This window comes from Capricornis sumatraensis, chromosome 11 (genome assembly GCF_032405125.1).
Source record: "Capricornis sumatraensis isolate serow.1 chromosome 11, serow.2, whole genome shotgun sequence".
NCBI lineage: Eukaryota > Metazoa > Chordata > Mammalia > Artiodactyla > Bovidae > Capricornis > Capricornis sumatraensis.
Window position 1 is genome coordinate 70,947,712 of NC_091079.1, and position 15,136 is coordinate 70,962,847.

Consider the following 15,136-nt stretch of genomic DNA (forward strand, 5'->3'; position numbering starts at 1 on the left):
AGTATTAACTACAAATGAGATCCACTGGGTCAGTTGGTTACATGGTTTGATTGTGATTGTGTACCTCCAGACACAGGACTTATAAACTACAGCATATATAGAGTCATAATATAACTGTATTCAGAAGTCGATTTATGAGCATAATGAACCTTTGAAACTCAAACACAAAGGTTGTTTTTCCTGACAAGTAATATTTCTTTGTCTCTGAATTATTCCTCATGAGTGCTATTCTTAAGAAATGAAAAGTTGACTCTTATTTACTCAGACAAACAAACAAAAATATTCCTGACCTAACAACCTCAACATTTGCTTCGGCTTTGTTGAAGATAAATTCTTGCTGATAACTAACAGAACTGTATTTGTATGATAATTAGATTTCAAGAGGGGTTTCTGGTACTGCCATATAATTTTAGGGAATTATCCATACAGCCCTTTATTTAGAAGTCAAATATTCCTTAAATAGTCAACACATTAAAAAAAAATGACAGAAAGACCTTTTAAAAATAAAAGGGAGACCAGTAAGATGTTTGCTGTTAGGAATTTAGTGAGCACGTTGAATTGATTTTATGACTCACTTCCTCTCTTTCTCACTCTTATTTCCACCTCCTTTTCATTGGTAAAAAAAATAAATAAATTTGTGGAGGCTGGAGGTTTATAGTATGAAGCTTTAGAGTACCATCGGCACAAAGGGAGAGAGCAGGAAATGTCTAGACACTGAAGACTTCACAACGTCTGGGCAGAAAAGTTATAAAATGTTGTTAGAAAAGAATACTAGGGGCTCTGAACAAAGCTACATTTATAAAGCATGTTAAATAAAGGCATTGTTGTCTTTGCAATGTTTAAAACCTGTATCTGTAATAAGAAAATATAAAACTATTAGTTCAGTTCAATTGCTTAGTCGTGTCCACCTCTGCGACCCCATGGACTGTAGCATGCCAGACTTCCCTGTCCATCACCAACTCCCAGAGCTTCCTCAAACTCATGTCCATCAAGTCAGTGATGCCATACAAACATCTCATCCTCTGTCATCCCTTCTCCTCCTGCCTTCAGTCTTTCCCAGCATCAGGGTCATTTCCAATGAGTCAGCTTGTTGCATCAGCTGGCCAAAGTATCAGAGCTTCATCTTCAGCATCGGTACTTCCAATGAATATTCAGGACAGATTTCCTTTGGGATGGACTGGTTTGATCTTCTTGCCGTCCAAGGGACTCTCAAGAGTCTTCTCTAACACCACAGTTCAAAAACATCCATTCTAGGGTGCTCAGTTTTGTTTACAGTCCAACTCTCACATCCATACATGACCACTGGAAAAACCATAGCTTTTACTAGGTGGACCTTTGTCAGCAATATAATGTCTGTGCTTTTTAATATGCTGCCTAGGTTGGCCATAGCTTTTCTCTCAAGGAGCAAGCATCTTTTAATTTCACGGCTACAGTCACCATTTGCAGTGATTTTGGAGCCCAAGAAAATAAAGTCTGTCACTATTTCCAATGTTTCCCCATCTATTTGCCATGAAGTAATGAGACTGAATGCCATGATCTTAGTTTTTGAATGATGAGTTTTAAGCCAGCTTTTTCACTCTCCTCATTCACTTTCATAAAGAGTCTCTTTAGTTCCTCTTCACTTTCTGCCATAAGGGTGATGTCATCTGCGTATCTGAGGTTATTGATATTTCTCCCAACAATCTTGATATGATAATGCAATTTGTGTACCAAAAACAGAGACTGGGGAAAGAAAGGGAAGAAAGCAAAGACAGACAGACAGATTGACTTTGTAGAACTTGACTGACCTATTAGTAGAACTTAAAATTTAAGATTTTAATAGAAGATATAAAAAGAGATTAGTTACTGCTGAAAATTTAATTGTTAATGTGAAAGTTCCAGTGGAAGAAAAGCCATAATATAGAGGGAATAGAGATAAATTTCAGATGAAAAATATGTAAAAGAATTACAATGCAATTTGGAGACTGAATATGTAAATAATAGGCATTCCAGATGGACATAAAATAATAAAATATACAGGGAATAATTAAATAAACCAGAACTCAAGAACATTTCCTTGGATTGAAGAATACCTGAATCCATAGATCAAAAAACTCACTATTTTATTTGAATAAATTAGATTATGAAATATAGTAATTTTTTTCTAATTTACTTAGCTAACATAGACATATCTAAAACCTTATAGGGATAATTTGATAAAAAGAAAAAAGTTATACATCAGCTTTTAGTTACAAATTTTAGAAAACATTATAAATAGGTAATCAAATTAAATCCAACAATTTAGCACAAGAAACATATATCATACAAATTAATGTAGTGATAATAACACTTCCATCATGTACCATCTAAGTATCATCTCTTAGGTGACGTGAACATAATGAATACCACTTTGGGGGAATATTGGTGCTTTGGCAAGATCACCAGATTAGAAGTTTAGTGACATAAATTTTACTTTTATGATAGGTCAGAAGTAAGACAGTTTTGGCAAAATACAAGTAACTTTCAGAAGTATTTTCAACTTTTTCTATTTGTTATCATTTGCAGAAGAAGCCCCCAGATTCAACTTCATAAAACTAAGTACTGTGGAATGATATTTGTCAGTTAGAGTTGGTCTTTGTAGGTCAACAAATCATCGTCATATCCAGGGTTTTATCAACTCTAAGAACTAATTTTCACACCGTTGGGAGTAATAGTAAAAATGCATGCCTTAAAAAAGAATGGCAATATGCATTGTTGACAAATCCTCAGTTTAATTACTGTACACTTTTTGGAAAATAATTTGACAATACTGCTACATTTGAGCACCCAAATGCAATGTATTAAATGTATGAAACCTTTCTTACTGAAATACAAGTACCAAAGAGAAATATGAGATAATATGTAAAAGGTGTTTTTTTCAGGATCACTTTTAGTGGCAAAAATGTTTGTTAATATAGGAATGTTAATTGTTAATATAGGAATGGTAAGGCAAGTTGTGATAGTGTAACTGGATGAAATATTACCCAGTTCTCAAAAGCAAGAATTTATATCTACTGATGTGAAGAAATGTCTATAATGCTTTGATAAGATAAAGCAAATTAGAGGACAATGAGAGGCTACCCTTTCAGAAGAATGGGAATGAGGTAGGGATCTTTGGGAAGGTATCAGTTTTGTTTTGTATTTTTTGCCTTGTTAAATCAGTTTCTAAAAGCATTTAGCACCTTTTTAGCATTTTTAAAGTATCAAAAATTAAATAAGTTAAAAGGTGTGGATAAATAGAATGTACAAAGAAGCAAGTATATTTTATATTAATCATGTTATTAGAAAACCAGGTGTTTCGTGCCCTTGAGAAAGTTCAGAACAACAACCAACCAACCAGTGCTCAATTTTAAATTGTCTGCCATAAAGAAGCATTTTTTTTAAAAATAAGAGCAAAAACTTTATAACATAAGTTTGAGTGTTACTTAGTGTCTACTGAGCTTGAAATAGTAAAATTTTCCATGTGGAGTCTTAACTCTCTTACTGTGACATTTGTAAAGTCAGTTAATGATATATGCGGTTTTTCTTGGAAAACATGTAATGACTTGATTTGGGGAGTGTAATCGCTCATTTTCTTCATAAATATAAATGCATGCTCAGAATTGTTTATTATTTACACATTTTCGTTTTAATTGTAAATATATCTTGCAGATTTATGATGGAAAAGATAAAACAACTCATCTCCTAGGTGCTTTTACTGGTGCGTCTATGCGAGGACTGACGCTTAGTAGTACTTCAAACCAGCTCTGGCTAGAATTTAATTCTGATTCTGAAGGGACAGATGAAGGCTTTCAACTTGTCTATACCAGTAAGTATTTTGGGAGAAAAAAAAAAATGGCCAAACACTGATGCTAAATACTTACTAGTAATTGCAATACACCACATGAAGTAATATTCAACATTTGATTATCAATTTGGAGTTTACAACTCCCTTCCATGTATATAATTTAATTTGACCCTAACAACTTCAAAAATTATAGGTATTCTAGTTATCGCTATTTTATGGTTGAAACAATAGGTTCAGAAAGTTTAAGTAATATGTGACTTTGAACTTATTTATTTGTATACTTTAAAATAACAGTATTCTCCCCATGAAATATTTAAGAAGTACAATTCAACTTTTTAATGAATGGGAACCCAGGGCTTGAGTTCCTACCTGTCACTGCAAAACATATGCAATACATGTGTGTTAGTTATAGTTAGTCAGCCTTTAATGATAACTGGATGGTGTCAGATGATTTTACACTGAGAATAGCTAAGATTTTAGTTTGCTTTGCTTTTTTGTTAAATTGTCTTGTTAAAAATATATTTATATAGAACTATTGTGTTACACTCAAATCAGCTTTCTGACACTTAAACAGGTAGAAGCTCATAGACTGAGAATCACTGAAAACCATAAGTGGGTTACATCAATTATTATATGAACAAAATAAATTTATTTTACTGGTATCATAATAAGATGTAGACTAATTACATCAATGAGAGTTAAATTATATTCTTTACTGTTAGAATACTTGAAAAAATCAAATGAGTTCTATAAATTTTCTCGAGAAGTCAGGTGAATGAAAATTCTTACAGAAATTGCAAAATTGAAAAGGTTACAGCATCAAAGATATTCACATGGGATTCAAAAGGTAATTGGAATCAAATTATTGTTTGTGGAAATATAGTCAAGAGACATAATACTGAGATACGATTCTTTCTCCTTGTTTATTTCAAGTTTTTTTTTCCTAAACTGTGCTAGAATTGTTACATCATTAACACAAGTTAAATTAACAAAGTGATGTTCAATACATATTTTTAAACCCTGAGAACTGTTGTATATACTGTGATTTCCTGTGAAGTGCTCCCAAAGACAAATGAAAATCCAAGCAAATTGTGTTTACAGATATTGCTGTGTGATGGACTAAAAGTAACAGTGCTGTGGCTTATTGCTCAAATATAATCGCTGCCATGTGCTCAGAAGAGCCAATGTTTCTTAATCTGCTTTCCTCTTTCCTTTTTTTTTTTTTTTTCCCTCTGACAGGGCTGGTGACATTTTTCAACTCGTGGCTGTGTGTTTACATAATGGTCTTTCTTTGTTCTGCATCATTTTATATTTTTCTTTGTCTAAAATGTCAATGTGGTTAAAAAAGAAACCTAAATTTCCTTTTCTAGTATTTAAATTCTATGTAATGTGAGATTATTGATGCAAAGATACTGGACTTTGTAGCCATACCTGAATTTGAAATTTTATAGGATGCTCAGGAGTCTGGAATGAGTAAAATCATTGACTTCTTTGTCATTGCTGTGAACTACTGTTTGTGCTTATCAAAGGAAAAAAAAAGAAATGCTTGAAAAGAAAAGACTTGAAGTCATTTTTTTTCCTTAATGATTCTGGCTGTTCATTATAGGATATGCATCATTATGAAGATAGAAGGCTGTAGAATTGGGGAAAGAGTATAAAAGCAATTATTTTTTTAAAAAAAGGGCAGACATACATCTATAAATATTTTTCCAGTCTCAAAACTGAAACTAAAATGTTTCAGTCTCAAATCTGGAATTAAATGTTTATAGTCTACTTCAAAGGTGTCCCTGAATATCACCAGGTCAGTAAATGCTTCTAAGATTTTCTGATTCAATGGCTATGTGCTGAGCTCCTTTGTTGAGGAAGGCCCTGGAAGTAGTGGCACATCAGCTATTAACTGTATTTGTTCCTAAGTGTCACTTCTGAGTTTTACAATGGCAGCCTTTCTATCAGCACATATCTGCAATGATCTTAATAGTTAACCATACAGGTCCTATCTTTGAAGGAAGTTGCTTCTCATTCTCCAAGTATACTTTGGTTTCCAGCCTTAGACTCTTGTACCCAGGCTTCTTTTTTCTTTCGGTATGCCCCATCTACCTGTGGCATCAATTGAACTGTTCAACTTCAAGACCATTTCAAACATTTCCCTACTAGGCTTACCCTGACTCCTTCAGCCACAGTTAGTCTACTTTTTAACACTTCTTTTGCAGTAGTCTGTATCCACAGCTATTTAGCTCTTATCACATGGTATTGTGGTTATGTTTTTTGTTTGTTTGGGTTTTCTTGCAAGCATATTATGCATAATTCTTCATGAGGCCATTTCACTTCATAATGCCTTTAGTCAGTTTTAGATCAATTACAAGTTTTCACGTATATTGGTAAATTAACATGTACTCTGAATACTGATTTTATAAAATATTTTTTGTGATATAGAAGATTCTACTAGGCCACATATTTTATATTCCTTAAATTCTTAGATGGAGTAATTAATTTCTGAACATGAGAGAATTTGCTAAGGTGTGCAGACATGGGGGAAAATGGAAAAGAACATGTTTTGTGTTTGGATCCCTGTATCCAGTTATTTTTAATCCCACCTCTGCCATTCTGTGGTATGTTCCCCTTAAAATTATTCCACCTTTGTTTCTGGAATATGAGAGAACACTATGAGGTGCAGAGGAGTTCTAGTATTCATATTCAGAGGATTTAGAGGCAGGAGAGAGGAAATTTGGCTAGGGCAGATCAGGTTAGGATTCATGAATGAGGTAGTATTAAAGATTGTGTTGGTGGATCACAGAAAGAAATGGTGGACTGAATTCCAGGCAAAGAGAACAGGATAAAGAAAGACACAGAGATTAGAAAGAGCATGCTAAATAAGCACATTCAAGGCAAATAGAGTAAATAGCTTAATTCAGATTAATCCCACTTGCCTAGCTTCTCACAATTCTAAGTTTAGCATAAGCAGGCTTTTTATGACCATCCTTATTAATGACACCTGCTCTATGTAATGATAGTCATAGATAGAATTGCATTTTCCTGAGATTAAAATGAAGAGATATTTTAGAACAAGCCTTTAAGTTATATTTTATTTCAACTGTCTTATTGGTGCATTCATTATATAATCACTGGGAATAGCTAATGGACTAGTAGAAACAGTTGAGATGCTGCTTTTGGCTTCAAGGTAAACCTAGGGCCTTCCCAGAGAGCTCAGTGGTAAAGAGTATGCCTGCCAAGCAAGAGATGGAGGTTTGATCCCTGTGTTGGGAAAATCCCCTAGAAAAGAAAATGGCAACCCACTGAAGTGTTCTTGTCTGGGAAATCCCATGGAGGAACCTGGCGGGCTATAGTCCATGGAGCCGCCAAGAGTCGGACACAACTTAGCAAATAAACAGCAGCAGCAATAGTAAATTTAAACATGGCTTAAACAGCCAGGCTTTATGTTAATTATATAAGACCTGTGAAGAGAAAAAAGGTAAGCCGGTCCTGATTCAGTTGCTAAACCTAGGTTACAAGGGGCCATGCTCCTTTTTTGTTATGGCGTTCCTACTATGTTCACTTTTTGTTCTCATGATTGTTGTGACATGGTCGCAAGATGGCTACTTTAACACTGGGCATATTCAAGGCAAAAAAGAAGGAGGTACTGTTTACCATATATGTCCCTTTCATCAGGAATGCAAAACTTGTGTCAGACATTCTGTTATCCTTCTTTGTCCAAAATAGGACTATATGGATAAATTTCCCAGCAAGGGAAGCTGGAAAAATGAAGTATTTGTCAGACTAAAGTATTGGATTATTATTTGACTATCATGATATACTACTGCCTGATATGCTTCAGTTATTGCTGGAAGCAAAATCAAGATTTTATTCATGAGGGAGAAGAAAAGATAGACTGAGAAGACAGTGTACAGTGTCTCCTACGATGCACAGCTGTAACAGATATTCCAAAAAAAATGTTAAAAGATATTGTATTAATAGATGCCTCTATGATTAGTGGTATCAGGAAAGTACAGAGACCCTTGAGTACCTAGAAAGGAAAAGCATTTGGTTCACCCATTATCAACAGTTTTAGTTATACTCTACTAAGAAGACCATGAGCTTCTCTGTCATTCCTTCACCAATAAATAAATTATAACATACCTGGTATGAAAATGCTACACCACATTTGAAGGAAGAAAATGTCCCATTCCTTTACTTTTCTGAAGCAAATTAAATCTCTTCAGTCTTCATCCTTCAGAGTTGTGAAGAATAATCTTATTTAGTTTTTTGTACAGATATCCTTCTTCTCCAAAATTAGTTTCTTAGTCAACTGTAGTTTGATTTAGAGAAATGAAGCACGGATGGCCACATGGGTTGGATATAAACATCTGTGACAAACTTGGTCAGACCTTGACTAACATTAAGTGAAATTGAAGTCGCTCAGTCATGTCCGACTCTTTGCGACCCCATGGGCTATAGCCTACCAGGCTCTTCTGTCCATGGGATTTTCCAGGCAATAGTCCTGGAGTGGATTGCCATTTCCTTCTCCAGGGGATCTTCCCAACAGAGATTGAACCCGGGTCTCCTGCATTATAGACAGACGCTTTACCGTCTGAGCCACCAGGGAAGTCAACATTCCCTAATGACTAACATTAGGGAATCCAATTGCTCTTCCATCCCTCCAGCCTCTCAGAATTAACTCCCTCCTTGAGTTAAACCACTCTTCCATTCGTTTCAAAAATGGCTAATAATTACGCTTGCCCTCGAGAAATCTGAAATTTATTCCAACCAAAGTTCTAGATGAGACATATTTTCAGGTGCTTTATACAACACAAATTAATTAAATCTGTAGTTGTGTTTTCCTGGACAATGTAGGGAAGTACAGTGAGAGAAAATTACCATTGCCTTGTTCTAAAGTTAGGAGAGCAGATCAGAAATTAGGATCTCAATAATATATCCTCCATAATACATCACTCTGATCTGGATAATTCAATAATAGGAGTGGGCAGAACTTAATAGGTTACTCTAGCCAGATCCCCTCAGCCCCTCAATACACATTCAAGAATGTATTCCTTAATCTGATGTCTTTCACTGTATTTCTCTCTGAAGGCTGAGCTGTAGAAATGTTGCTCCTTTTTTGGTCTATAAATCTTGTCTTCTCTTTTATTCCTCTATTGGAATTAACTTATCAACATAGAAGTTATTCGTTGAATCATAGGTTTAAATTTTGTCTTTCTCAATTGGAACTGTTTATGCTCTGGGGATGAAGAGAACACTAAAGACAAAGTTCCTGCTCACATGGAGTCAATGTTTTAGTGAGACAAGGCAGAAAACAAAAATGTTAACAAAAGATAAAAGAACTGCATGTAGAAATAATTTGCAATAGGGTGATAGGATACATAATATGGAAGATGAGTCTACTATATCCAGTTTATTCAAGAACTGTGTCTCAGGAGGTATCACCTGATTTGATATCTGAATTATATTAAGAGATCTGAGAGTAGCAGATTGTAGGCAGATAGATCAGGAGATACAAAGGCCTAAGAGAAGACTTCAGCTTGAGTTATTTGGCTAGAGGTGCATAAGAAAGCTTGGGGCTGGTGCACTGGGATGACCCAGAGGAATGGTATGGGGAGGGAGGTTGGAGGGGGGTAAACGATTGGGAACATGTGTACACCCATGGCAGATTCATGTTGATTATGGCAAAACCAATACAATATTGTAAAGTAATTAGCCTCCACTTAAATAAATTTAATTTTTTTTAAAAAAGAGTAAAACACTAGTAATGCAAAAGCAATCACTTTGTGAAAAAGTTAACTGGCTAATTTGACATTTTTAGATTAGTCATTTTTCTAAATTCCATGCCTTAACCATTATCTTCCTAGGTTTTAAGTGCCCTTGTGAAATTTTGTGAAGAAAATTTTTATAAATGTGTTTTTTCCATAAATTTAGAAACATCAAGGTGGATTATTCTTCTTTTAGAAATTTTATATTAAATCAGAAACTTTAAAACCTATTATATGTATTCAATGTAATTAAATAGAATGATTATAAAATATATATAGATTTTTTCAATAAAATTAAATATAAAAATAAAACACCTTGTATTAGCAAAAGAAAAGAAAGGAGAATTATACAAAATGAGAGGTAAAGATTGAAGCTACACAAGGGTGAGGTGGTCTATAGTATGGGACTTAGATTTTATTTAAAAGGCACACAGAGATATTTAACATTATTTAAGCATTAAATATCAGTGAAAAATAATAGCTAACAGTTATTTACTATCAACTAGACAGGGGAGCCTGGTGGGCTGCCATATATGGGGTTGCACAGAGTCAGACAAGACTGAAGCGACTTAGCAGCAGCAGCAGATACAGATGTAACTATGAGGGAAGTACTATTATCCCCAGTGAGAAGAGGAGGAAAAACAAAGCACAGAAAAGTTGTTACTTGCCCAAGGTGACATACCTCATAAATGCAGATATGGAAATTTAGTTGAGGAGCTCTGCCTATAGAACTCCCAAACGTAATCACTATACTGTATTATCTCCATATAAGTTTTGGATATTTTATATTTAAAATTCCATGAATTTACATTTTTGTTGTTGAACTACATGTAAAAAATATAATAATTTTTTAAAATGTTAATGTGATTCCTCCTAAATAAATTTCTGTCCTTTTATACTTAAGAATCTGAATAATTTGTTATTGGCCAAATTCACTATCAAAGAATGATTTAGGCCTATTGTTCATGACATCTTTAAACTTTATGTCTTCAAAATATTATTCATTGAAGATTCTACTAGCTGTATTCATTTATAGTTATCCCACTTTCATTCAATAGAAAGGAACTGGGTATTTTAACCAACCATCCATTGAAAAATGAAAGTACACCTTTTTGATTGATTATAGCATTGTCTTCTCAAAAGCTGATCTGGCAAATGCTTATGATACCCATTTGTTAGACATTACCTCTGGGCTCAGATGCCTTCTTATTGTCACCTCTGCACATTTAATTTTCTAAAAATCCCATTTGAGAAATGTCCATTATCCCAAGGATATTGTTCAGATATATTTATATGTTCTTAGCTCTTGAGTTTTGTTGCTTGAAATAATTTGGTAATCCACATGGAACATGTCCATTTCAAATTCTGTATTCAAATTAAAGATGAGCAGTAGCCAACTTGTGATAGCATGTCTTGTATACTAGCTTTATAAATATAAATTACCCTATTTAAACTCTTTAGTTGCCAATAAAGTTTTGGCAATGTTAACAATGAAAAATAATCAGATATCCTATTAATGCTAACTCTACTCATAATTTATTTAATGCAAATACAAGTAGAAAATAAATGAATTATAAGGAAGCAACAAAGTTAGTCTATTTGAATCTATATCCTATAAATTTAACAGGTACATTTAGCACTTCTGTTACTCTTTAAATATTGAAAATTAATGAGGTGATAAATGAAGTATTGACTAAGGCTGCATTATATAGAACAAGGTATTCTAACTAAAATGCTAAAGAAATATTTCTTGATTACCTGTCATTTATATATACAATATTGTTTATAATTTCTTCATGTTAGAATAACAAGCCATTTTTATAACCTTCACATCCCAAAAGTTTTGTAAATCTTGAGCTTAAATATCTAATGACCTACTAACATACACCTTTTTAAAGTTAACTTCTGGCAGATTGAAGACATATGTGAGTGTCAAAACTTTACAATGCTTAGAAAAAAATGTGACCTACAGTAGCTATGTCTTTAATGTGAAGAAAGATTTCTCAAAGAAGATAGACAAGCAGAAATCTGTCAATACTCAGTAGCATCCATGCCCTTCTATGCACTTCTTTTAAGTGTAGAGTCTAAAAATCTGGCAACTACATATCTCCTGCCCTTGCCAGCTAAAACCTCTGCTTGGATTCCACGAACTAAAGGTAATCCGGTGAGAGCTGAAAGACAGGATGGATAAAGAAGCCATTATTTTTCACCAAAATATGTAGGCAAGAGTGTGGCGCTGGCAGGTGCTTGTATGTGGTGGCAGCTTCCCTGAATTGCTGGATTTCTGAAAGCCAGCAGTGATCCTTGACCTTCACACTCTCTGCATTTCTTTGTATTTTCCCCTCTAATTTCTTGTACTGAATTTTAGCAACTGAAAATATCAAATGCCTTCTGTTTTACTGAAGACCAGTAAATAAGTCCCAGTCCTTATTATGTTTTTTACAAATCTCTTTAGCTAAATATACCATAAACAAGATTTTTTCAGTTCAGTCGCTCAGTCATGTCTGACTCTTCGCAACCCCATGGACTGCAGCACATCTGGCTTCCCTCTCCATCACCAACTCCCGGAGCTTACTCAAGCTCATGTCCATTGAGTCAGTGATGCCATCCTACCATCTCATCCTCTGTTGTCCCCTTTTCCTCCCGCCTTCATTCATTCCCAGCATCAGGGTCTTTTCAAATGAGTCAGTTCTCATCAGGTGGTCAAAGTATTGGAGTTTCAGCTTCAGCATCAGTCCTTCCATGAATATTCAGGACTGAATTCCTTTAGGATTGACTGGTTGGATCTCCTTGCTGTCCAAGGGACTCTCTAGAATCTTCTCTAATACCGCAGTTCATAAGCATCAATTCTTTGGTGCTCAGCTTTCTTTATAAGTCCAACTCTCACATCCATACATGACTACTGGAAAAACCATAGCTTTGACTAGACGGACCTTTGCTAGCAAGATTTTTAAATGATATATAATTAGAAGGAGATATTTACAATATAGTAGAAAAACCCGGTGGCTCAGATGGTGAAGAATCTGCCTGCAGTGTGGGAGACCTGAGTTCTATCTCTGGGTTGGGAAGATCCCCTGAAGGAGGGCATGGTGACCCACCTCAGTATTCATGCCTGGAGAATCTGCACGGATAGAGAAGCCTGACAGCTACAGTCCATAGGGCTGCAAAAACTTGGAGGCGACTGGGCAAATAAGTACAACACAGCACAGAAAAACATATACTCCATAGAAAGAAATCCTACAAATCAATTTAAAAATAGCCCAGAAAAACATATGGGCAAAAAAAAAAAAAAAACAAATTCACAGTAGAGGATATTCCAGTACAATAATAATCAAAGACAAAAAGTGCTTGATAGAAATTAAGAAATGAAAATTAAAGTCAAAATACTTTTCTATTGCACACTCCTAAAATTCGTCAAAATCAAAAAGCAGTATGATAGTAAATGTTTATAATAATTGGAAGAACTGGAAATTCATAAACTTTGGGATAAATTGGTATAGTCACATAGGAGATATTTGGTGATATCTAGTAAAATTCATTTTTAGACGTGACTGAAAGTGAAAGTGAAGTCGCTCAGTCATGTCTGACTCTTTGCGACCCCATGGACTATAGCCTAACCAGACTTCTCTGTCCATGGGATTTTCCAGGCAAGAATTCTGGAGTGGGTTGCCATTTCCTTCTCCAGGGGATCTTCCTGACCCAGGGATCAAACCCGGGTCTCCCGCATTGTAGGCAGACACTTTACCCTCTGAGCCACCTGTACCAATTATCCATAAACTAAATGGCTGATGGTAAAATTTAACATTCAGGCAAAGCTAAATCCCACTATATCCCTGACTGATATACAAATGTGTGACGTACAAATTTAAAAATGGTGCACAAATGTATGATCCCACTATCCCAGAATGATATACAAATGTATGAAGACACAAACTAGTATATTTAATAATATCACTTATTTTTTCAAGGGCTTCCCAGGTGCCACTAGTGGCATAGAATCCACCTGCCAATGCAGGAGACATAAGAGATGTTGGTTTGATCCCTGGGTCGGGAAGATCCCCTGGAGAGTGGACATGGCAACCTACTCCAGTATTCTTTCCTGAAGAATTCCAGGAGCAGAGGAGCCTGCCAGGCTCCATGGGGTAGTAAAGAGTCAGACATGACTTAGCATGCACACAATTATTATTACTATTTTACTAACCAGATAGAACATCAACCTATGTGAATACACAATATTCATAAATAAGTTGAGCAGAAATTATACTGAGGCAGAGATTGAACTATTTTCTTTCATTAAGTCAAGACCAATTAACAGATTTTGATTTATTCTTGAGAAAATTATCTTTGTTATTTATTTATTTATTTATTTTAATTACTTTATAATATTGTAGTGGTTTTGCCATGCATTGACATAAATCAGCCATGGGTGAACATGTGTTCCCCATCCTGAACCCGCCTCCCACCTCCCTCCCCATCCCATCCCTCTGGGTTATCCCAGTGCACCAGCCCTGAGCACCCTGTTTCATGCATTGAACCTGGACTGGCGATCTGTTTCACATATGATAATATACATGTTTCAATGATAATTTCTCAAATCATCACATCCTCATCTTCACCCACAGAGTCCAAAAGACTGTTCTATACATCTGTGTCTCTTTTGCTGTCTCGTATATAGGGTTATTGTTATCATCTTTCTAAATTCCATATATATGCGTTAGTATACTGTATTGGTGTTTTTCTTTCTGGCTTACTTCACTCTGTATAATAGGCTCCAGTTTTATCCACCTCATTAGAACTGATTCAAATTGATCTTTGAATCCCTGCATGATACATAACCCATAGAAACACTTGCATATGTGCAAATGAGGACATGGAAGTGTAGCATTTTTATAACAGTGAATAATGTAAGCAATATAACAATACAAATACCCACCAGCTGGAGAATAAGTAAATCAATTTTAGGGTATACATCCAATGGAATATCACTGGTAGTTAAAATGAGTAAACTATATGTGTAAGTGTATGTGTGTGTAAATGTAACAGTAGAAACACAATGCTGCACACAAAAAAAATAAAGCCTCGAAAGAATGTTATCTTAATTATATAATTTATAAAATGTGTAAATGCTTACAAACCATACTATATATTGTTCATTGAAATATAGATGTTTTAAAATATAAATTGGACTTTCCTGATGGCTCAGTGGTTAAGAATCCACCTGCCAATGCAGGAGATGAAGGCAGTGACAATCCAGTCCAGTATGTCTGCCTGGGAAACCCCATGGACTGAGGAGCCTGGCAGACTACAATCCATGGGGTCACAAAGAGTTAGACATGACTTGGAGACTAAACAACAACGAAAACATGTAAATTATATGTAAAAATAATATACTAATTCAGAATAGTTGGTAGTTCTCAGTAGAGGAAGACTAGAAAGGAATTAGAACCAAACATAAATGGAGTTTTAAGTTACTTAGCATTAGACTGAGATCATGACATCTGGTCCCATTACTTCATGGCAAATAGTTGGGGAAACAGTGGAAACAGTGACAGACTTTATTTTGGGGGGCTCC

The 15,136-nt window shown here is 35.0% G+C and overlaps 1 protein-coding gene across 3 annotated transcripts in view; it reads left to right on the forward strand.

Moving 5' to 3' along the window:
- CSMD3 (CUB and Sushi multiple domains 3) overlaps positions 1–15,136 on the forward strand; it is a 1,381,373-nt gene that overhangs the window by 1,040,911 nt on the left and 325,326 nt on the right. For all 3 annotated transcript variants that reach the window (XM_068983804.1, XM_068983805.1, XM_068983806.1), the window contains one exon: positions 3,670–3,826. In XM_068983804.1, the coding sequence (XP_068839905.1) occupies positions 3,670–3,826 (157 nt within the window). The remainder of the gene's footprint in view (positions 1–3,669; positions 3,827–15,136) is intronic.